At 39.8% G+C, this 23,555-nt stretch overlaps 1 protein-coding gene across 8 annotated transcripts in view; it reads right to left on the reverse strand.

The window, feature by feature from the left end:
• The window catches only part of RIMS2 (regulating synaptic membrane exocytosis 2), a 345,902-nt gene that overhangs the window by 79,807 nt on the left and 242,540 nt on the right, over positions 1-23,555 (reverse strand). For 2 of the 8 annotated variants that reach the window (XM_053395474.1, XM_053395475.1), the window contains one exon: positions 14,621-14,653. The exons of 4 other annotated variants lie outside the window; for them this stretch is intronic. In XM_053395474.1, coding sequence (XP_053251449.1) covers positions 14,621-14,653 — 33 coding nt within the window. Of the gene's footprint in view, positions 1-292; positions 314-14,620; positions 14,654-19,888; positions 19,979-23,555 lie in introns of all 8 variants that reach the window. 2 more of the 8 variants (XM_053395466.1, XM_053395467.1) reach the window with 2 other exon arrangements.

Consider the following 23,555-nt stretch of genomic DNA (forward strand, 5'->3'; position numbering starts at 1 on the left):
CATGGCTTTTCAACTAGCAGTTTTATTTTGTTTTATTGTGTTTTTATATATGTTGGAAAACACCCAGTGGCTGGGGCAACCCAGTCAGATGGGCAGGGTACAAATTAACAACAACAACAACAACAACAGTTACATGGGGAGCCCATGAAGTGCTGGCAGGCTATAACCACAAAGAGGGCTATTTGAGGCAATCCTTTCAAAACAATATTTTCAGCCCAAAGCATACAGTCAGTAACACACTGAAGACTATCATAGCTACAGAAGAAATAAAACAGTCAATAAACTGCCCTACCTTCATCCCCATTCTCTGGCACTGTGATGTGTTTAAAAAAGGGAGAGAAAATGCAAAAATAAAAATGAAGATATGGCAGAAATAATGGATTTTTAAAAATAAAATAAGCATGAATAAAATACAACAAAACATTTTTTTTCTTTAGCTGGTCAACCATAGCTGGTACTCCATTTTTACAGATGTATCCACATCATTGGCAATGTTCCTGGGTCTCAAGTATAGGCTTATCAGAGGAAACTCATGGGCATTTGTTCATTTCTAGAATCATTAAAACTGTCTTCACAAAAAGCAGCACAGGAGGTGTCAGATACAGTTAGCTTATGCTTCTTTTCTCTAGAATGAATGAATGAAAAAGAACCATGCATGCTATATTTTTAGCACAATCTGTTCAATGTGTAGCCAAGCTGGACTAGCAGAAAACTGAATGATGCAGAATTGTTTCCAATGGCTACTTGAAGCCTTTTTGTGGAAAATTAATTTATAGCAAGGCTTTGCCTTGAGTGTTGACTGTGGTATGGCTTTCCCTGTAGTGTGAGTCAGCCATGTTGGTTGCACTATTCAAGATGCTTTTCTATATTTTATTTTGTGCAATATATGCTTTCAAGTCTTAAAATGTATGTCGCTTAGGAATTTCCATACTTTTCAGCATACAAAATACCTATCAACCTATCAATCAATCAATAACAGTGTGAATAATAATTAGCTGTGCACAGTTGGCTGACCAGCAGACACAGTTCATGGGAAAACGCAGTGAAAGCTTGGGCAGATATATGGCTATTAAAATGAACAAATGGAGAGTTTGTCCAAAATTCCTTTGGCATACAGAATTATTGGAACACATTCTTAATTTGTATGGGATGCAAACAAGAAGTATTGCCAGAGCCTGGACTTAAGCACTACATAGTAGGTAGGCTACAAGTGATCGCCAAAGAAGAGGAAGCAGGCAATCTTGAATTATGCTGCCTGGTCTGTCTAAATCAGGGGTAGTCAACCTTTTTATACCTACTGCCCACTAATGCATCTTTCTTGATGGTAAAATTTCCTTACCGCCCACCAGTGCTCGATGGAAGGCAGATTCAGCTTGTGCTGTAGAACCCCCTACCACCCACCTGGAATCCTGAAACGCCCACTAGTGATGCCAGCAGTTAAGGTTTCATGTAGCCAGAGTGAGTCCTTTACATATGTTACAATATGTAAGAGACTCACAAAACACTATCCATGGAAATTCTCTATGCCTTAGTCACACCTTCTTGGGAATGCTGATGTGAATGCTTTGCACTTGATAGTGCTGCAGTACTGAGTCCCTTATATTTGTGTATAAACACACACACACACACATGTATACATGCTCATGGAAGCAGAAGGATGAATGCTTGTTAAAAGTGGTAAGTTTCCCCATTCACTGTCCAGCACACAAAAGTTACATTTTTTATACAAGGAGAGGGAGCACAGATTTCTCCATGGATAAAGTGTACACTAGAAAAGCATTTTATGAGAGAAATGTGCTCCTAAGTATTTCATTCTATCAAAAGCACAGTACAGTAAGTCTTTATGAGAACAAATAGCAATGGCTATCCAGAACACTAAGGGTAAAGATTCACTATTCATCAGGATTAATCTACTTGTAACTATAGACATATTTTGTAAAACTCTTCTTTTGTTATGTCAGCATCCCATTTTTAAACCTAACAGAACCAGATGGTGAAGAATATACAGATTCCAATTCAACTGTAGTCGTGCACAAAAATTGTCCACTGGATGTGGAGGAACAGCGCTATCAAAAGATACACATTCACATGAGGTATTTGCATGGGAGATGGATTCCAGTGGGGATCTCGTCTTCTGGATTGTAACAGCAGCATTTCATAGTGCTATTGCAAACTTTCAAAAAGGAGGCAGAGAGTAACTAGACAGATTTTTTTATATATAAAAAAGATCAAAACATGAAATAACCCAGTAACTCAATAACACATATGCTTTCAATAAAGCACAACATGCCAAAATGATACCTAAAGGAAAAGAATCCAAATGAAAGTCTTGAGGTTGCTATAAAAGTAAGTTTTCACAGCTTTTCAACACCATTATGTATCTTAAAAGTAATGTCACGCTAATTCAACCCATACAAGCCTGCTTTATGTGAAGGCTGAGCTACACATTCAGAAAAAAAACTGACAGTATAGTCCTTTTTAACTATACCACATCAGAATGCAGGTGAGAAAATCTAATGCAAGTATTTTGCTGTCTTAGGATAGACAAGATGGCATGCCTCTCCTATTCCATGTACCAAAGCCAACTGACTAATAATTGACTCTTACTTCAGCACTGGTGAGGGGACAGCATGCTCCTCTACACCTGAGGGCAGAGAAGCAGGACGCAGCTGCCTCACTCTGTCTTGCTCTGATCCCACGTTTGGATGCTCAAAAACTACATCAAAAACTGCATGCCAACAGAAAGCATGTCAAGAAAAATGATAGGCTTGGATTCTTAGGAGGAAGAAAAAGTTTTGCCATGTGATTTTCCTGCATCTGTAGGCCAGCTGTAAGAACAAAATAACATGTGAAACAGCATTTCACCAGCATTTTTGTTTATATTGGGATGGAGAAATTTGTTTAGCCTGCTCATGAACGCTCATGGGGAACATTACAGGAGCTACATAAAAATGGTGGGCAGGGCCAAAGGGGGAAAAAGTGCACTGTCTGCTATATTCTACTCACCCAAAAGCTAGATCATTCCACAACACATCTAATCTCCAGCCGGGCAAAGAAAGAGGCATCACCATAGTTCAAGGACACATTTCAGACAGATGAAAGAACACAGGAGGGCACAGAGCAGGACAAATGAGGACCATGGCCCCAGGATGGGGCATGGCTGGGAAGACTCTTAAAGGCTGGCTAAGAAGGTCTTGAGGGCTGCATTTGACCCCCAGGCTTGAGGTTCCTCAGCCCTGATTTAAATAGCAGGAAACTGTAGTGGTTTTGCTATTTCATCTCTTCTGCACATTCAGAAAAATCACATGGTACAGCTCTCATTGGTGTACATGATTTTTTAAAAAGACATGCCAATGCTTCAAAATGTGAGTCTGTAAGATTTACCTGCTAAATGCAAGCTTGCTAGAACAAATTTTTAGCAATAAGAATCTTTTAGCCTTTGGAAACAAAACCATCTCAGAGTGGAAGAATGGTTTTAAAGTAATAAAAACAACAATGATATAAATGACCAATGAGACTTTTAACCCTTCTGTTTCAACTGTAATTAACCATCATGATGTAGTTAAACAACTTTTCCCACCATGCAATTGGGTGTCCATCTCAAAAGCATTTAATAACTATGGGTTGTATCCAACAAAGTTGTCCCATCATTAGCCTCATGTTCTCTATCTCTCCAAGTGCCAGCCATCACCAGCATTGTACAAGCTGACAGGTTATTTGTCAGGTAATTTATGAATTTGAGCACATCGTCATACATACGTAGTCCCACAAATATGCAGAACATGCTACATTATTGCTTGGTAATATTTTGTTTCCAAACCAACAGGCACTCAACCACCTATGTTCGCTATTAGAGGCGAGGATGATCTGGGTAACGTGACTATGAGCCTTCAATATTTCATAAACAGTCTGGAGTATAAACTGCAGTATATATGAGGCATGTAAGAAGAAATTCTTCTAAAATAAAAGACAATACCCTTTTCTCTGGAAATATGACATACCTAAAGGGAAACCATAACTCCTCCAGAAGACACTGTTATTAGGAGAAGGAATTACAAGCAGCAAAGGAATGCCTCATAAAATAAGTAGAATCTAGGAGAATAAACAGCCAGAGTGTAACCTTTTGTGTGTGTAAGAGTAGCTCTATTTTTCTAAGCTCAAAATGCAGTAAGTCATCTCCTACCCTTTATGAAAACCACAGTTTATTATATGTGACCCTTCAGATTCATTAGACTCATCAGCACCAACCAGTATAGCCAAATGCCAGGATGAGAGTTTTAGTCCAGCATCAACTGGAGGGCCAAATGTTCCCATGCTTGACCTATGTATTTGTTCTGTAAACTTAAAAGCACGCATTAAAAAAAAAGCAGGTCTTAACATTAATAAAGATTAAACCAAGCTCCTGGTAAAAAATATGAATGATGAGACTAAAAAAACCCCTACAAAATATTTAGGTGTATGCTTAACGACAAATAATATAAATTTGTATAAAGATAACTATTCTAAATGTACCTGGCAAGGAAAAAAACAGAGAATAAAATATAGAATACTGATAGATACAAAAGAGAGAGGAGGTTTCTCCCCACCGGATATATTATATTATGAAGCATCTTGTCTGTGCTGGTTGAAGGAGTGGTTGTTATTGAAGAATTCATATATTTTAGATTTGGAAGGTCATGATAATATTTGGGGTTGGCATGCTTATTTGTGGTATGAAAAGGCAAAAGCACATAAGGTTTCACAAACCATATAATTAGGAAAAAATTGTATAGACTATGGGATAAATATAAAAACGTATTGGAGACTAAAACACCACTTTGGCTTTCACATTTGGAAGCCATAGTGGTGAAAAATAAAAATATGATGGAAGGTTGGGTGACATAGAAATCTGCTAAGAGAGAAGGGTGGAGAATTTAAATTAAAATAGTTTAAGAATTTTTCAGGGATGTTAACAACATGGTTACAATATCATCATTTGAATGAAGTATTTAAAAAGGATATGAAGCAGGGGTTTGGGGAACAACTATCACAACTAGAGAGAGACCTGTTAAACTGTAATGTTAAAGTAATATCTAAAGTGTATAAGATGTAATTGGAATGGGAGACAAAGGACAAACAAGTGAAATCTTGAATGTGTAAATAAACCATATACCACAATCATCGCTCATTCTGAGGAAACTGAACACAGGTGAAGCACCTGGAACCTCTGGAATTTCACATTGCTCAGAGATTGGGGTGGTGTGCAACAATATAATGCTGCCATAGGAAACAGTGGGACAGTGGGAAATGGAGCAGCAGTGGAATGAAACCAGCTCACTTTGCCACAAATAAGTGATGGATTGGACATTACTCATTTAGTAAATACTCCTCAGGCTGGGTCCAGAATATATCAAGGACCACCTGATCCCTTATATTCCTGCCTGATGACTGAGGTTTTCGCTGTTAGTCCGCAATGGCTCAGGTGCATGGCTTGTATCCAACCAGGAGCTGTGCATTCAGTATTGTGGGTTCAAGCCTGAGACAATTGAGGTTATTTGGGAAGATGATTTGCCAATGTGTTTTGGATGGGGTTGCAATTTGGAAGTACTTTTAGATCCAGATTTGTCTGGATCTAAAAGTACTTGTGTTCAGTGGCAGGGCACATTCACCAACTTAGGCTGGTGCATCAATTGTAACTTTCCTTGGACAGAGATTGCCTTGCTGTTGGCATCCACTTCCTTGGCTACTGTAATGTGTTGCAAACAGGACTTTCAAGATGGCTCAGAAAATGACACAGAACAGAAAGTAGCTGCTAGTTTTAACTGGGAATGATTACCGAGAACACAACTTGCTGGTGTTCAAAGAGCTCTCTGCCTGTTTCTAAGCACACACCAATGTGCTTGTGCTTATATATAAAGTCCTACGCAGCTTAGAACCCAGGTACTTCAAGGTACCAACTTCCATGCTCCTCTCTGAGCGGCCAAGACATTGGAGGTGAGGTGAATGGCAATCAGAGGGAGGGAATTTTCAGCTGCAGCACCCTTTCTGTGGAAATCACTAGAGACACTTGCCTGACACCTATTTCATTTCCATTGACAGTGATCGCTGAATATAAATCTATGCCACACTGTATTCCTGAATCCCATTTGACAAAATTATTTTTTGTTAGTTTTCTCTATGAGTTTCTATTATGGTTTCTAGGCAGGAAAGTCTTGCTTACTGCAACGTTAGAAGCCTTTGATGCTCAGTCATTTCAAGGCTTGATGACTGAGGTTAGATTAAGACCCAAAGCTTTTTTTAAAAAATGATGATGTTGATGAAGATATGGCTTAAATCTGCTGTTAGCTTTGCCATTTTGTTTAGGCTAAAAGCTGTTTAGAGACACAGCATCTGCTAAAAGACAGAGCTCCTAACCAATAATGGATATAGGATTTTTGCTTTAAGCACATTGCTTGAACTCATTATGTTTAGATTCAGTCATGATGAAAGGGTGAAGGGTTCTGTGTTTTTGAAAAGGGGTTTTGAGGCAGAACAGATCTAAGTGTCTTGGCATATGCTTAGGTAGCAAAACCATTCCTAGCACTCAATTGAAAACCCAAATTGGGGGGCAGGAGCAGTATGTGGGGGTTGATATTAACTGATGATTATACACTTGTAGGCTTTTTTCCCAAAAGCTTTGGGAAAACATGCTACTACTAGGCACACAGTATCCCCTTACAGCTCACTGAAAAGAAAAGAAATATAAGTAAGTGCCAGAGTTTTATTAGGTTCTCACTTTACTTTGGCCAAGTAGATGACAATAAACATCTCATAAGTAGGTTTTTATAGCAGACAATCTGCAACAGAAGATGACATAGGAAAACTTTAGAAACCTTAATTTATCAGGGTTCCATTGGACACTTCATTGTACAAGCCTTAGTCAGAAAATAACACTGAGTACATTGGTACCTTGGGTTACAGATGCTTCAGGTTACAGATGTTTCAGGTTACAGATTCCGCTAACCCAGAAATAGTACCTTGGGTTAAGAACTTTACTTCAGGATGATAACAGAAATCGTGCGGGGGCGGCAGCAGCAGGAGGCCCCATTAGCTAAAGTGGTACCTCAGGTTAAGAACAGTTTCAGGTTAAGAACGGACCTCCAGAAAGAATTAAGTTCTTAACCTGAGGTACCACTGTATTATTACAGTCATACCTCAGGTTACAGTCGCTTCAGAATGCGTTTTTTTTGGGTTGCGGACCACCAAACCCAGAAGTACCGCTGCGGGTTGCAGACGCTGCCTGTTGTGGACGCTGTGTGTTGCAAACGTGCATCCCGCACGTATCACATTTGCAACCCGAGCGTCCACTGTATTAGTAGTAGTAAGAATAATAGTAAAGCAACTACCAATGGAAATGAATGCCCATATGAAACATGGTAACTAAGACTAGTAACACTTACTCTTGTCCTCTTTGCACCCCTTAACATTTTTGTTGTTATTTAAAAAGTGCACAGGTACAAAAAGGTAGAAACAAAGCCCTCTGCATTCATTCCATCAAGCTCCACCCATGGGGTTTATGGCAAGCAACAGAACACCCGTGACTAAAAAATAACCAAGAATGCATGGAAGCTACCATGCCAAACATGCCCACCAAATTGGATCTGAATCATCCACTTACAATTTAACATCCCTGCCTGGAAGTAACCTGGAACCTTAGTTCTCGAACGACTTAACTAAAGAACAAATAGGCTCCCGAACGCCAAAAACCCGGAAGGAAGTGTTCCGATCTTTGAATGTTTTTTGGATGTCAAACGTCGAATGCAGCTGTCAGCTATTGTTTCTGGGATGCCTGAGCCAATCGGAAGCCGCGCCTTGGTTTTCGAACGTTTCGGAAGTCAAACAGACTTCCAGAACAGATTACATTCGATAACCAAGATACCACTGTACAAGTAAACTCTGGCAGGAGAAGTACTACTGGAAGAATGTGGCTGCTACATGTTTGTATGTATGTATGTATGTATGTCCCACCTTCCTCTCCTAGGAGTTCCATGTGGTGTACATGGTTCTCTGCTTCCTCCCCATTTTAGCTTCCCAATGAGCCAGTGAGGTAAGTTAGGCCAAGAGGCAGTGATTGGCCCAGGATCACACAGTGAGCTTCATGGTCAGGTAGAGATTTGAACTCTGGTCTCCCAGGTCCTAGTCTCTATAACCACTATACTTTTACTCACACACATGATCACCTGTGGGTCACAATTTATTTATTTATTTCATAAAATGAATACACCACTTAACTGTAAAATCCCTCAAAGCAGTTTACATAAAGGTAAAACAATTAAAATCAAGAAAAATTTACAGCCATACTTAAAAGCATATGAAAGATAAAATACGAAAACAGATTCAAATTTCCTTAACTTTCAAAGCATCTGTGAAGGCTTCTCTAAACAAGAATGCTTTAAGCAAGATCTAGTAGCTCACCTACAGTGAATGGGAAATGCTGATGCAAGATAAACTCAAGATACAAGAAAGTGCTATTTTTGTTCACTAGGAGGAAAGTTCTAGCCTCATAGGAAGTGTTTCTGTACATATAAGAAATCCAACAAGTGGAGCTGCTCATACATCAAACAATCTGAAAAGTTTTGTGGGAGTTTTGTGGGAAATGTTGATTGGGGTTTCTTTTAGCATTGTTATTTTTACTACTACTACTTACAGGAAAAAACAAGAATCACTAAAAACTTAGAAAAAACAATTAAAAATAAGCATTAATAGTATCAAAATTATACAAAAATATAAAGTCTGTTTAAAACATACAAATAATTACAATGAAAACTATATGGCACCACCCGTATTTAGTTGACATATATTTAGTAAACAAAACTGATTATGTATGCCATGCTAACTTTACATGCTGTATAAATATTTCAAACGTTTTTCCAATAGCCAAAAATATTTGAAATGGAACATTTGCATTGGGGAAAACTCAATACTTAATATGGTTTTAGGGTTATATTCAGATATATTTATTATGTGAACCACCCTGAGACCCCCAGGTATAGGGCGGTATATTAATAATAATAATAATAATAATAATAATAATAATAATAATAATAAATTCTATTGTAATAGTTGTATTCACATTTCCTTCTATTGTCCAAAGGAAAAATGAAGGTATTTTATACTAGATTCAGGTAGTATTGAATCAAGTAGATTCAAGTATTCCCCACAATAATCTTCCCCTTATCTTCAGTGATCCTTATTTAATGTATTTGAATGTTTTAATGTATTTTTACTGTTAATGTTAATTTAAGCATGCTCAAAGAACTGGCTATCTCTCTCTCTCTTTTTCTCTGTGTATTTCCTAGATTTATTCATCCCTAAAACAGTAAACAGTAAACAAATTTGAAATTGCCCGATTTGACTCATAGCGATTCACTATTTCCCCCCCTTAACTTTGAAGCTGATTAAAGACAGGTTTTTACTTCCTTCGTGAAATCCATCTACATTTTGTTTCTGTCTTTTAGGAAGTATTGAGTTTTGCTGAGGCTTGCTGCTAAGGTCAGCATGCACTGAAATAATCAGAACCCTTCAAAGTCACCAGAACATAGGGCACAAACCTTACAAAGTTCTCTGGCAACTGCATTTAATGAGGCTTACTCCCTGGTAAATTTGTATAGGATTGCAGGCTAACACTCAAACCATAATCTTCTAATACATACTCAAAATTGCTTAATGAAGATAATATACTGCTTAAGCTGCTGGTTTTAAACTTCAAAGCCCTACACGACCTAGGACCCTCGTACCTACGGGATCGCCTCCTCTGGTATGCCCCACGGAGGACCCGACGGTCTGCAAACAACAACACTCTGAAGATCCCAGGCCCCAGGGAAATTAGACTGGCCTTGGCCAGAGCCAGGGCCTTTTCAGCTGTGGCCCCAGCCTGATGGAACGCTCTCCCACAAGAGACTAGGGCCCTGCGGGATTTGACATCTTTCCACAGGGCCTGCAAGACGGAGCTGTTCTGCCAGGCCTTTGGCCAGGGGGCAGTCTGACCTATTTTCCTTTATATAAGAACAAGCATGAAGGAGGCCTCCCAGCCTGTGCACAGGTCCTTATATGATCAGTGAAAACAGTTGGTCCTGGCAAGTATTAACTGCTCTCAATCTTAACATGATAACTGTCATTTGTCCAGATTTTAATTTGTCTGAATTAATTTTAAGATGTATTTTAATTAATTTATGTCTGTTTTATGTATGCTGTGTTATTTGTATGATGTTAGTCACTCTGAGCCTGGCTTCGGCTGGGCAGGGCAAGGTACAAATAAAATTTACTATTATTATTATTATTCTTACAAGCAAGGTGGTTAAAAAGTGCATATTTTCCCCACCTTTCAATGTAACTCATGTGAAATGGAGATTCTAATGTGTGTTATTTGTCATAAATAAATATCCAGAAAATTGCAGCTGTATTAATAAGTTGTGTGTTCTTGTATATGACTTTCAAACCTTACATATACTTTCACACAGATCACTATGGTGCTTCCTCACAAAAATCTTCCCCTTATCTTTAGTGATCCTTATATAAAACATCACTACTCAATACCCTGTCTTTATCTATTCCCTGTGCATAAAATTCAATGAGGCAGTTTCTATTTGGAAAACAGACTATGACTATTTTTCCAGCAGACACTACCTCATTCAGTGCACAGGACAGACAGTGCTCAGAGTTGCAGAGCAGGGTCACCCATCAAACACTCAAGACATTACAAGCTGACAGAATTAAATTTGCATGTACAATTTAAGACACAGGCAATGCTTCCTGATACAGTTCAACTAATAAGGTAATTAACCATGATGTTGGTGAATAAGCTGCAGTAACCAAGTATATATTAGGGGTTTATCTTTTACAGTGACTTTCAGAACGACGTTGTTGTAATTTATAATCTGCATGTGCTGCAAGAAGCTTTACTGTTGAATGCTAAAGCATTCTGAAAATGTAGTACATATTAGTCATTCAATGCTGAATAGTCAGACAACCCTCCCCACATTAAAATGACTTAATGTCTCACCACGCCTCACCCCTCACTGGCCATCCTCTGATCCCCCCTTGAGTGCTTTTGCTTTGACCTTTTAATAATGCCTCTTGCCTGTGTCATTGGAGGTGGTGTGTGTGTTTATGTGTGTCTGGATTGCTGCCTACTGTACAAAGGTAGGAGGCATATAAACCGCCCTTTGGCTCCTCCCCTGGCATGTGACACCCCACCCCCAGGAAGGTTGCCCATGAGGGAACATGGGCCTCAGGCTGAAGAAGACTGATCTGTCTTAGACTAGATCTGTGTTTGCATCTTTTGCTTTTAGAAAAATGGAAACAAGATGAGGCGATGATAGGTGAATTAAAACAAACAGATGCTGCTGGGGGTGGTGGCTTTGTTAGCATTAAAGATTGTTTCTGACATTTCCGAAGCACAATTTCTCATCCAATTAATCCCATATAGAGGTGTGATATTTCCAAATCAGAAATACAGATTTTGAGTAAGAAAAATCACAACCTGACCCATGAAACCTATTCATATGAAGAATTTAAAAAACCCAACATGTTTTGAGTAGTCCATACACATTGATATATTTTGGAGAAATAAAGTTTGTTTGGGTTATGTAAAAAAACTGTCTTGAACCTAAAGCACTTTGCCACCAACTAAGCTGTATTTTCCAACTGCTATGCTACCACACCCCAAACCACAATTAAACATCTGCACTGTTGATACAGTACCACAAATGTTTAGGTGTTTCTGCTTATCAGCTACTGTGCTGCAAGAAAGAGAATGGGGTAACTGTTCATACTTCCTTAAAATAACAGTGCAAAATGTATGTCACCCTAATAAATGATATATTCTTATGTGTGCAATTGAGGTAAGGATAATGTAATGGGGCTATAGACCACAAACGGAACAATTCAAGAGTAGTGAGAAAAGTATTCATGAATGAAGAGGCTCTGTAATAAAGTCCACGACATCTAACAATGGAAGAACATAAGTAAGTACCAAGGTACCACACACCACTAAAATAAAGATGCAGCATTAAAGCAGGAATCTGACAAACCTTTGGATATACTTTGATGTTTCATTAGGAGAGAAACTGCGGGCAAAGTTTATACCAAACCTTGATAAAAATTGGATAAAACCGGTAGAAGCCAGATAGCATACTGCATTCAGATGATGTGCAACCAGTTAGCCACTATGGGGGCAATCCAACACAAGATCCTCCAGGCTAAGCAGTTTAGGATGAAGCAGATCTCTGGTTCAGCCAGCTGCTTCCTGGTTCAGCTGGGATTAAGTGCCCAGTCACAGCTCAGCTGCAGATACACCAGTGTAACTTGCTCATCCTAGCTCAGCTGGCTGAACCAAACCTAAATGAGATGAAACTGGTGTAAGTCCCCCCAAAAGGGGTGTTCTGGTAGTGCGGTGGGGGGCACGGCAAGAAAGGAGGGACTTAGGTTGTTTCGTAAGCCCACTCAGCATAGTCATGTGAATTGGTAACCCAGCATGGAACAGTATTTTAAACGCTTGTTTCCTCTTTGCCAGGCTTAGGAAGAGCAGCAGAAGCAGCCCCACTGCTCAATGGGGTTTGGGTCAGGCATATCTTTACACCAGCTTAAATTATACTGGCTTGCTTCATGCCAGCTTCTTGTGAATGGAATTGCTTCATTTATTTATAAACCATGGGAAGTCAAAGTCCACCAAGAGCTATCAATCATACTATTTTATTTTACTATAGCAGAATTTGTACACCACTTAATTGTAAATGAAGTATCCAAAACATACTAGCGTTAGGGTCATGTCAAGGTCTTAAGGTCTTTTATTTTGAACTATGTAAATGTTTTGAAATGGAAGAGAAATCGAACAAAAAATCTAAGGAATAAGGGGACACAACCCTAGGAAGGAGAGGATGGGCTAATGGAGAAGTTTTTCATTTCTATGTGTGGCTCAGGATGCTTAAAGCAAACCTGGCACCTGTGCTGCACCAGGAAGCCAGGGATGCTGCAGGTAGCTTGGCCAGGGGAGGCCCCGCCAGGAGCCCACAGAGAGCATGTCTCCTCCACCTACATAAGAGACTGCATGATCTGGTGAGAGCACCTGCCTTTTGACCACAGCAGCTGCTGCTTCTGACGCCACCAGTCCCACACCCCACCACTTCAAGGACTCAGAAGGCCAAGAAACAGGACAGCGGGTTGGCGGTACCCACTGCCCTCCTGGAAAAGTTGACCAAGGCATCAGAGATGCTGAGGGACATTCAGCAGCTTTCCCTCTCCCTCAACCTGCCCACCTAGAGAGGCTCCCCAGATCTGAGAGCTGCTGTTGAACTGGGAAGGAAAACTAGCAGCTGCATCAGTGTTCCCCACTTCTGGCTACAAAAAACAACAGCAGCCACGGAACAAACAAGAATGGATCATTTTGGGTACGGGGTACTAGAAAGCAATCTCCCAACATCTTCTATTTGAACAAAGCATGCCAGCCGGTATAAAAGACCAATATCGTACAATGAAGAAGTAGTGGCTTTTTAACCCATAAGAATGCAGGAATCTTTAGTCCAACATGGGGCCCAAACCCACAACCCAGAGATTAAGAATCTTAATCTATTTACCAGCAGAGCTATTAAGAAGTGTTTAATGGTTTAATTGTTTATACTAATAATTTTATTGTTTTATAATTTCTGTAAACCACTTTGAAGTTTTTTATGATCAAGCAGTATAAGTTTAAAAAATAAATAAACAAAGGTGCAAATGTGAACTATGCCACTTTGGTAGAAGCAGGAATAGCACCATGTGTGGGAAATTAAACTTCTACAAAAGGTGAAATGGTATATTATTTAATAAGATGTTCGGAGGCACCTTGCCTTGCACTAAATGCTTTGTGCAAGTTTTATCATATGCTGAAGCTTGTTACAAGGGTAGCATGTTCAGACACGGAAGTATCATACTGCCCTCTAACAGATCTGTTCCTCTGAATTCTATCCATGTGCACACAGAGTTGCCCTTTATTCTGTTATGGCATAATTCAGATTAATAATGGGCATGTATAACCACTTTACTTTCCTACTATTCCCGTACTGGAAAACAGATAAGGAGGAACTGGGCTTCTTTGAACCTTTAATCTTTTTTACATCAGCTTTTCTTCTTCTAATTTCCTTAGCCAGTGGCTGCTATTTGAAGTACTTAGATCTTGTTCAACCTAGTTTTGTGGCCAATGACCCTCTTCACTATGGCTAGAGAATATTTTAATTAAAAAATTGTCCTATAGCTAACAATTTAAACATAAATCTTTTGGATGAGTTGTAACTGTTAGGATTACCTAAAATCTAAATAAACAGAATATAGTGACAGCCAGCTACAAATAAATACAAATGAAAATGTTTTCTCCCCACATTGTTAATGTAATACATCATGAAAATGCCTGCTTTAATTTTCAGTAGATTTTGTACCCTACCCAAAATAATTAATCAAATAGCAAACACCTAAGGTTTCATTCTTTTCTAGTGATGACAAAATAAGGGAAAGAAAGAAAGTTATGTATGTAGACATACATGAGAGAAATGTGAGAAATGTAATGGCAAAAATCACAGGACAAATTAGAAGGAAAGTAGAACAGAGAAAACCAATAGAAGAGACAGACCTGGGTTTCTTCTCCTTGATGAGTCCACTTCTTCTGTTATCACGTTGTGTAATGGACAGACAGAGACACAAAGAAGATGGACGTGAGAGGATGTACTCAGAAGGAAAAACTGACACTGAGGGAAAGGGCCACAATTGTTTGAGAAAGAAACCTGCAGCACATAATCAGTCAATGGGAAAAAGAAAACACACGAAACACCAAAAGGAACAAAATATTCATTTGAACAAGAAAGGATCAGAAAAATAATGTTAGTGATCGAGAGAGAAAAGCAGTATTTAAGCTGTCCAACCAGTGTGGCTAGGAAAGAGGAAAGAAAGAGATGTGTTCAGTCCACGAATATTCAGCTTACCTAAAGATTTATTCTGGGATAAAATTAAATGTTAGCCCTGATTTTTTTATTCATTTTCACATTATTAAGTAGTTTTGAAACTTTATATTGTCTATTTTCAGTGAAGATGAACCATCTTCCTTACATAGCAGGAAAGCAGTAAAAAAACATCACATTTTCTGGGGGGGGGGGAATCCATGCTTTCTAGAATGCCCAGTTAGAATGAATATTAATTGAATAAATGCATATATATTTGAACTATTAATCAAGCTAAGCAAGTAAAAGTTGGAAGACAAGGTAAGTTAAAACTGGCAGCTTGACCGAGTGCAATTGGGCTTACAGGAAGATAGAATTCAGATCATGCATGGCTCTAATCTAACCAGAAAATTATATTTCCCCTCAATCACATACTTCATACATCTGATTTAATGATTAGCAATTAATACAAGTGAAGCAAAAACAGTATGGGAGTCCAAAATGTGGCATTAGACAATTTGAAACTAAATTAAGAACTACCCACTTAAAGCAATACAACTGACCTGGGCAGCTTTTCACTCCTTTTTTAAAATAAAAGTCAGCATAAATTACCAAATAATTGTGAATCCCATAAGCCATTCATATATTCAAAATCTTATCAGAATTCATCAGCCCTAATATAATCTTAATTCACAGTTGCATCTGGCCCATCAAGGCTCTGCCTGCCCTCTTCCCCAAATGCATGGCTCTTTAGCAGGCAAACTGAAGCTGCATGGAGCAGGGGATATTCTTAGCAGACTAAGGCTCCATACACATTAGTGGCTTAAAATACAAAGAGGTTGATTTCTCCCCAGGCCCAGATCTGCCACCTGAGATGACTGGCTCACCATGCTTCATAGGTAGGCAAGCCCTGGCACAACAGCACTCATTGCACTGGTGATTATCAGTAACTGGTATTCAGAGGCATGTTGCCTCCAATATTGATAGCAGTATATAGCCATCATAGCTAGTAGCCATTGATATCCTCCATGAATTTGTTTAATTCCCTAATCTTGTGGCAGCAAATTACATTGTTAAAGAAGTATTTCCTTTTGCTGTTGTGAATCTCCCAACACCCAGCTTCATTCTAGCTTTATGAGAAAGGGAGAGAGACTTTGCTCCATCCACTTTCTCCACATTATGAATATTTTTATATATAGCTGTCCTGTCTCTGCTCCTTACTCATCTTTCTCCCCTAAACTAAAAAGCTCCAGATGTAACCTTTCCTTGAATGAGAATTCCTCCACTCCCTTGATTATTTTGCTTGCCCTCTTCTGAGCCTATGCCAGCTCTACAATATCCTTTTTGAGATATTGTGGCCAGAATTGTATACAGTATTCCAAGTACAGTCTCACCATACGTTCATATGATGGCATTACGATATTGGCATTTATTTTCAACCCCTTGCCTAATGATCCTTGGCATAGAATTAGGCCTTTTTCACTTGCTGGGCCAACAGCTTCATTGAGCTATCCACTACAACCCCAGTTACCACCAGCTCAAACCCCATCATTGCATAGGTGAAGTTAGTATTATTTGTCCAACTGCGCATTACTTTACACTTGCATTCATTGAACCACATTTGTCATTTAATGCCCATTCATCCAGTTTGGGGGGCTCCTTTTGGAGCTCCTTGAAATTCCCTTTTGTTTTTATCCAAGCGTCATCAGCAAACTTGGTTCCCTCATTGCTCACCTCTAACTTAAGGTTATTCACGTGCAAGTAAAAAGCACAGGTCCCAATACATATAGTTGGGGAACCCCACTTCTTAAATCCCTCTATTGTGAGAACTGAGACTTTGTGGTTCGAGGACCCGACCCCCGCAATGTGGAATGAATACACAAGGACACATGATATAAGGTTAATGGGCAAGAAAAGGCCACAACTTTATTGATTACAGCAGTGAAAAGGTATTGGCTTAGGCATTGGATGTCTAAAACAAGGGGGTTTATTCACCAGTAGGTGGAGCCTGTTGATGCTAATCCAACTATAGGCTCTCCCCTGATGTCACCGAGGGTCGTGCCATGGCCTCCCGCCAAGCAGGCATCGGATAGAGTACACGACTGCCAGATTCCTTTAACGGAATACCCAAAAATTGAAGGCATAGGCGATGGCCACACCTAGCCCTTCGACACACCACAACACATTATTCCAATGCCTAACCGCCACCCGAGCCGAAAAGGCTCGCTGCCAATACCCTCACAGCTGTAACCAATCCCTAATGTTGCTGATGATGCTATCCAACCAAATGTCATTCCCCTGGTCTGAGAGATGAACCCCGTCATTCCGGTACAAGGCCTGGTCGCCAATCTGGATACGGTCATGATAAATGACTCGGCCATTCATAAAGCGCACCCAACGGGCCACTGCCCGATTTACGAGTTTCCTAGTTTTTTCAATGACCATACAGTTCTGCGCACCGCACCAAACAATTCTCTTCAGGAAGGAGGACCAGAACACCGGGACACAAGGCAGCAATTGCATCCAAGTCTCTTTTTATGTTCCACGACAAGTCCGCACTTCTTCTGTTAACAAGGTCATTTTCCCCTAATTGAATGATAAGGATGTCGGGAGAGCCGAACGTGGCTACTTTCTCCACCAGCAATGGCATAAGCTCTTCCCAACGCATGCCTCGTCTCGAAAACCAGGAAACTCGAACTCCAGGTGGCAAACCAAGGTCATATGCTTATTGATACTGTCAAATAACTCTAAAGGGTTAGTCAGGAAGGATATATTCTCTTGGAAGCTACACTGGTTCTGCTTCAGCAAGACTTGTTGTTCTATATGCTTGGTAATTCCATTTTAATAACGCTTCCCATCAGTTCCACCAATCAGTTGGGTGGAACCTGTCCCCAAGATCCCCATTTTGAATACTTAATAAAGGAATCGTAAGCAGAACCTCCTCCATAGATTTCAGCTGGTGAATATATAGAGAAAGATGCCTCAAATATGCAAGGCCCCTGACTTAGAATCTTTCCTGCAGCTGGTGCAGCTATCACAGTTGGACATGCTCTCCACATCCCATGCTTGATAGTCAGTGGGAGCCTGTATCTTATGCTACCTGAAGGTTCTGAGCATTAGTAATCAATGGAACACGTTACAGTAGCCAATTACTAAGATTACAAAAGTTTGGCAAATGTTAAATAAACATCCATATTCCAGATAAAGTTGCAACAAGCAATTTCCTCCTATGGTATAAGTACGGTAGTCTGGTCTGCTCTTTCAGCACAGTCCAGTAATGTGTTTTGAATCACTCAAAAGCATGGGATATCTTCAGTAATGTAGTTTATAATCACCTTTATAGATAGTTATCATGTCTCCACACCTATGTACAGTTGATCTAAAAAGAGCCTATAGATCAGGCAATCTTGTTTCTACTCTACAAATATGTCCAAAGATGATTATGTCTCCAGATCATGAGACTTGGGAGTTATATTAAGAGAGCACAGAAAGGTCAATGGGGTCTTTAAGAAGGTACTAACAACACATAAACAAAGAACTTATATCTGCAAGGAGGTTGGCAATTCCGAATTGGTCTCAAAACAGAACTCAATGTTGAGCTATAAATTAATTGCTGACAGAATGGAAAGCCAGTACTTTGACAGTATTTATCTTTTTTCCTTCACTTATAACCCACATCTAAAAGTGAATGATGGCAGAGGAACATTTTGAGAGAACAAGACTACACAGGACTTTTAGTGACACTATCTGGGAAAGGAAGCTTCCCTTACACTGTTATAAACTTGACTTTTACAATCTCATATGTATCCTTGAGAGAAAGAGGAAGCTGCAGACCTGCAAGGAAAAGCAAGGAACTGAATGCAAATAATTCTTTTTCAATCAAATGTATCCCTCCTGACAAATGATTGCTCATCTATTCAAGTAGATACAATCTGACAGAATCATTAAGGAATATTGGATCCATCTTTTTGGCACAAATAGTCAGGCCTTCTAACCTACTCACAACTTGTGGAATGCTATCAACTTTGCACCAGCTGATGGAACTGACTTCCCCTTCCTCTACTTTCCTTATAGTCCTGCACATATTTCCAAAACCTGTTCCAGAGGCTCCCCCAAGATTCCAGAACACATTTTGGGTATCACATTGGGGGGCAGTAGGGGAAAGAGACAAAGTATGTTGCAAAAGTAGGCTGATGTTGGATATCACCCACTATCCATACATCTAACACAGCATATGTTAGATCTTCACATTCCACACCCATCTCAGCAAACAAGCACCCCATCTGCCCCAAATCCCAACTATATAGCTTTGAAATGTAACAATGGCTAATTTCTAGCCATTCAGATTTCCCATTTATTGCATGCATGTTTTCCCATCTTCTTAGAGAAAGTTGATTCCTTTTCAGCATGACTCTTACAGTCCACTCATTTCCAAACACCATTGTTTATATATTTTGCTTTCATAATAACCCCTTTCACCAACACCTTGTTTTCTATTCCCCTCCCCCCCCCCGCCCACACTCTTTTGGCTCCACATTCCTTCGCCACTTTGTCATTTACAACCACATTATGCCCCTTTCCCCCATAGTAAAAATAACCCAGACCAACCTCCTAAAACCCTACCTGGCTTTGGTCATTTAATACCCTTGAACATGTTTGAATTCCTGATTTTAAAATGTATCAATTATGACAAAAGAATTGAACATTTTTGTAAAAAATTACTAACTTAAGTCAAGCACATTTTTTAATTAATGGGCATTCTAACACAAGTGGCTCTATTTTCGCTACTCTAAAAAAAGAAACTGTGCCACATGACTAATCTAAATAATTGCTACAAACTAAAAATAAAAATAAAAATCACAAAGTGAAAAAAGGTACATTAAGCACACACTCATTACAAAAGCATGAAATGTAACAATTTTATAGTCTCATGCTTTCAGGTGGTTTTCCAAACCCTGACAAACCTGGCTGAGTATGATGTTTCTTTCTTGGCAATGATTTGTCATCAGTTATTGTACCATTCACCTTTTTCTGCTGGTCTTCCCATGTAACTTCTAGCGTAAACCAAAAGAAATCAGAGCTTGTCAGAAACATTAATTAACTTCTGTAAGATACCTAACATCATTTGATGAAGTTCAGTCTAAAGTACAATCACTGTTAGGGCCAGAACTAGGTTCTGTTTTTTCTTCATTGACCATGTAGTATTTTACAAGGATTAAAGTATGTTTAGGTTTAGAGCTTCCTACTACAAAAAAGCTAATATAATATATAGCCAATATAATTCTTAAAAATAGCAGTTTTATTTGTATGTTTATTTTAGTGCTATTAATTTACATGACTCTTTATTGTTAGGCCCCTGCACGAAGGATCTTACGATCTAAAATTTTACATAAGGGAGGCAACAGAGGAAGGGGTGTTGTCAGGGGTAAAAATGGGTGATATAAAAATTATTTCAGTAACACAAATGTTGACTTAGTAGCAGTAGACTCATTTATATTTGGCTTACTTATTTACGCTTGCTTATAGCAAAAGCCTATGCATATTTACCCATAAATAAGTCCCATTGTGGGGCTTACTCCCAGATAAATGTGTTTAGGATTGCAGGATTAGTTATTTATAATGGTGTTCTCCCCCCATCCCCAATTCAAACTAACCAGTATGTCCCAAAATAGGTAGAAAATATAATATATAATATAATGCACATTTTGGAATTCCTTGCTGGTTTTACTGCCAGCTAACAAATTACAAACTGCCTTGTTAGATCAGATCCAAGTTTTCAAAAGTGGCTAGTCTGAAGGCTCTGGAAGCTCACAAGAAGTCATGAAGATTATAGGCTTCGCGCTGTGTGTCACCACTGTCTGTGGCTCAGAGATTTACTGGCTCTGAACATGAAGGATCTATTTAACTGCTTGGCTTACAGTCTTGATATACCCATCACCAAAAGCGGTTTAATCTTTTGTAAGGACATAAAAACACAAAAATAGCTTTCTGGATCAGGCCAACGGCCCATCTAGTCTAGCATCCTGTTCTCAGACGTTTTAGTCTTCCGAAGTGCTATACTATGCATTTCTACTCAGAAGAAAATCCCATCCAGTTCAATAGATTTACACAAACTAAATGTGTACTGGATTGCATATACTGTACTTGCAGATAAACTGTGATACTTGGATAGCAGTGAAGCAGGAATAAACTTCCCTGTGTGTAAACTACCTCTTAAATTTAGGACTTCATGAACGGAAGTGCCAACAAGGTCTGATGCTATAATGATTGTTAGGCAACCCAACTCTTTTGAAAACAAAACAAGACATAAATTTCCTCATCTCTTCATCTGCCTCTCTTCTCTTCCAAGCTGAAAGAAACAGTAGTGTATGGCATGGTATTGCAGAGATGCTTAACTGACCTCCTGCAGCTGCTTATCAGATGAGAGAGGGGGAGGGGCAAAGCACATGGTGGGGTAGTGGAAACACACTGGCAGGGGCAGTGGATTTGCTCCATTAGTGTGTTTGTACCCATACAGTTTATTTTCCTCTTCTCTTCCTATCTCTTTTTCCATTTTGTACTTTTATCCATTAGAGTGTTTGCCATTATTTTAAACCTGTGATGGCCAAACTTGGCCCTCCAGCTGTTTGGGGACTACAGTTCCCATCATCCCTGACCACTGGTCCTGTTAGCTAGGGATGAGGGGAGTTGTTGTAGTCCAAAAACAGCTGGAGGGCCAAGTTTGGCTATCACTGTTTTAAACTGTAAGCAGCTGTGAGTGCATTGGCAGAAAGGCAACATATAAATATTGTAAGCAAAAAAGCCAAATAAATAAATGATTTGGCACATTAATTCCTTAACACTATAATTTGCATTTATTGTTTTGATTAGATTAACTAGGTTTTATTTTGCTTGCACACTCAACAAGGAAAATTCAACATTGCTTTCTTCTGTATAGATAGCATAATAGATTTGCACCTGTGTTTATATTCTTGTAACAATGCGCTCATACAGAGAGAGAGAGAGAGAGAGAGAGAGAGAGAGAGAGAGAGAAGCAAAATAGACTTGAGTTTTGCAGCTTTTCAGATACCTCCCTTCTAAACACTATAAGCATGGAAATAGGCAAAAGTTGAAAGCTTGATTCTCAAGACCATGAAGCAATTAGACTAAACATGTAATGGGTGCTCTTTCCTAATGTGGGTGAAGCTCCCATTGGTTGAGCGATGCCAAAAGGGCTCATCAGAATCCTGTTTCTCCCCTTCCATGCCAAATTATTCCAAACTTACCTAGCTTGCACCAAGAGTGGGTAGTGTAAAACAGGACCCTACAGGGATCACTGAATCCAGGGCAAGGAGGATCATACACATACACCAGGCTTGAGTTCATTTAATTTCTCTTGGCCTCCCCAACTTCAAGTGCATTTCAAGACTTGCAGACAGGCTGCTTAAATCCCGTCTGTCCCAGAAGATTTAAACAGCTTAACAGCATACAGGATTGCAGTCAAAATAGTCTAGCTGCTGTTGCATATTGACCTTTCAGTCTTATATAGTGTACACTGCAGGCCCATGTACATTGTAGCTGTGGGGGGTGCAGAAGCAGGCGGCAAATGACAACACACACACAATTACACTGGATTCAATTAGGCTGTAACTTCATTGATTACAATGCAAGAGGTTTAGGGTAGGCATTGGGCATGTATCCATGTGACCAACCAGCCTGCCTGCTGCATTGTTAATGAGCTGCATTTTAGCAACTGAGGTTGACCACTGCTGGGGTTCACCACAGTGTGAACTACTTCTGCCAAACCTCCTCTGGCCACTGGGGGAGGGGCGCAATGGCCTGTCAGCACCTGAGCTGGGCTTCTGGACAGAAATCTCCACCCTCCAAGGTCCCTTAGGGGAATCCACCGTTGGGCTGCGGCCAGGTGCCCTTCCTCTGTCCCTCCCTCCTAAGGATCCAGCCAAATGCTTCTTCAGCCATAGGAAAGTTTTGACAATTGCTGTGAGGTAAGCAAAAGCCCACAGGAAATGATCAGTCTGCCTGTGGGTAAAATTTCCACCCCATCCCCCCCACCCCGTCCTGAATCCAGCAGCCAACAAATTGTCCATAGGAATGCACTCATTTTAAACAGTGTAAAAATCTGGAAAATGGAATCACGATTACAATAAATACAAGTAGAGGGTAGGTGGGAAGATTGGCTGGAAGCTGTGATGGTGGAAGCTGGGCAGGTCTGCCAGACTTTCAAAATCTTCACTTTGGTTTGCCCCAGAAGCTCTGCCCCCTGAGGACCCAGCAATGAAGCTCTCAGCCTCACCCACAGTCTCTGCTTTCTGTGACGTTGCAAAGTGTGCAGAGCACCTTGCAGCAGGCATGAGGTTCCAGATGCTGCTCCCTCCTTCCCCAACAGCTGTGCTGGGCCCAAACAACCATTCCCGGTAAGCTTGCAATGTGGGATAAGTTTTGCAATAGGTGCAATAAGAAAACTGTTAACATTATTCCCAATAATAGAAGGTAAAGGTAAAAGGTAAAGGACCCCTGGATGGTTAAGTCCAGTCAAAGGCGACAGAAGATCAGTGTATGACAATAACTAAATATTAATGCACTGTTAACTAAGCTAATAGACAACATGCAACATAAACTACAAGTAATATA

Source organism: Podarcis raffonei, chromosome 7 (genome assembly GCF_027172205.1).
Source record: "Podarcis raffonei isolate rPodRaf1 chromosome 7, rPodRaf1.pri, whole genome shotgun sequence".
NCBI classification, from domain to species: domain Eukaryota; kingdom Metazoa; phylum Chordata; class Lepidosauria; order Squamata; family Lacertidae; genus Podarcis; species Podarcis raffonei.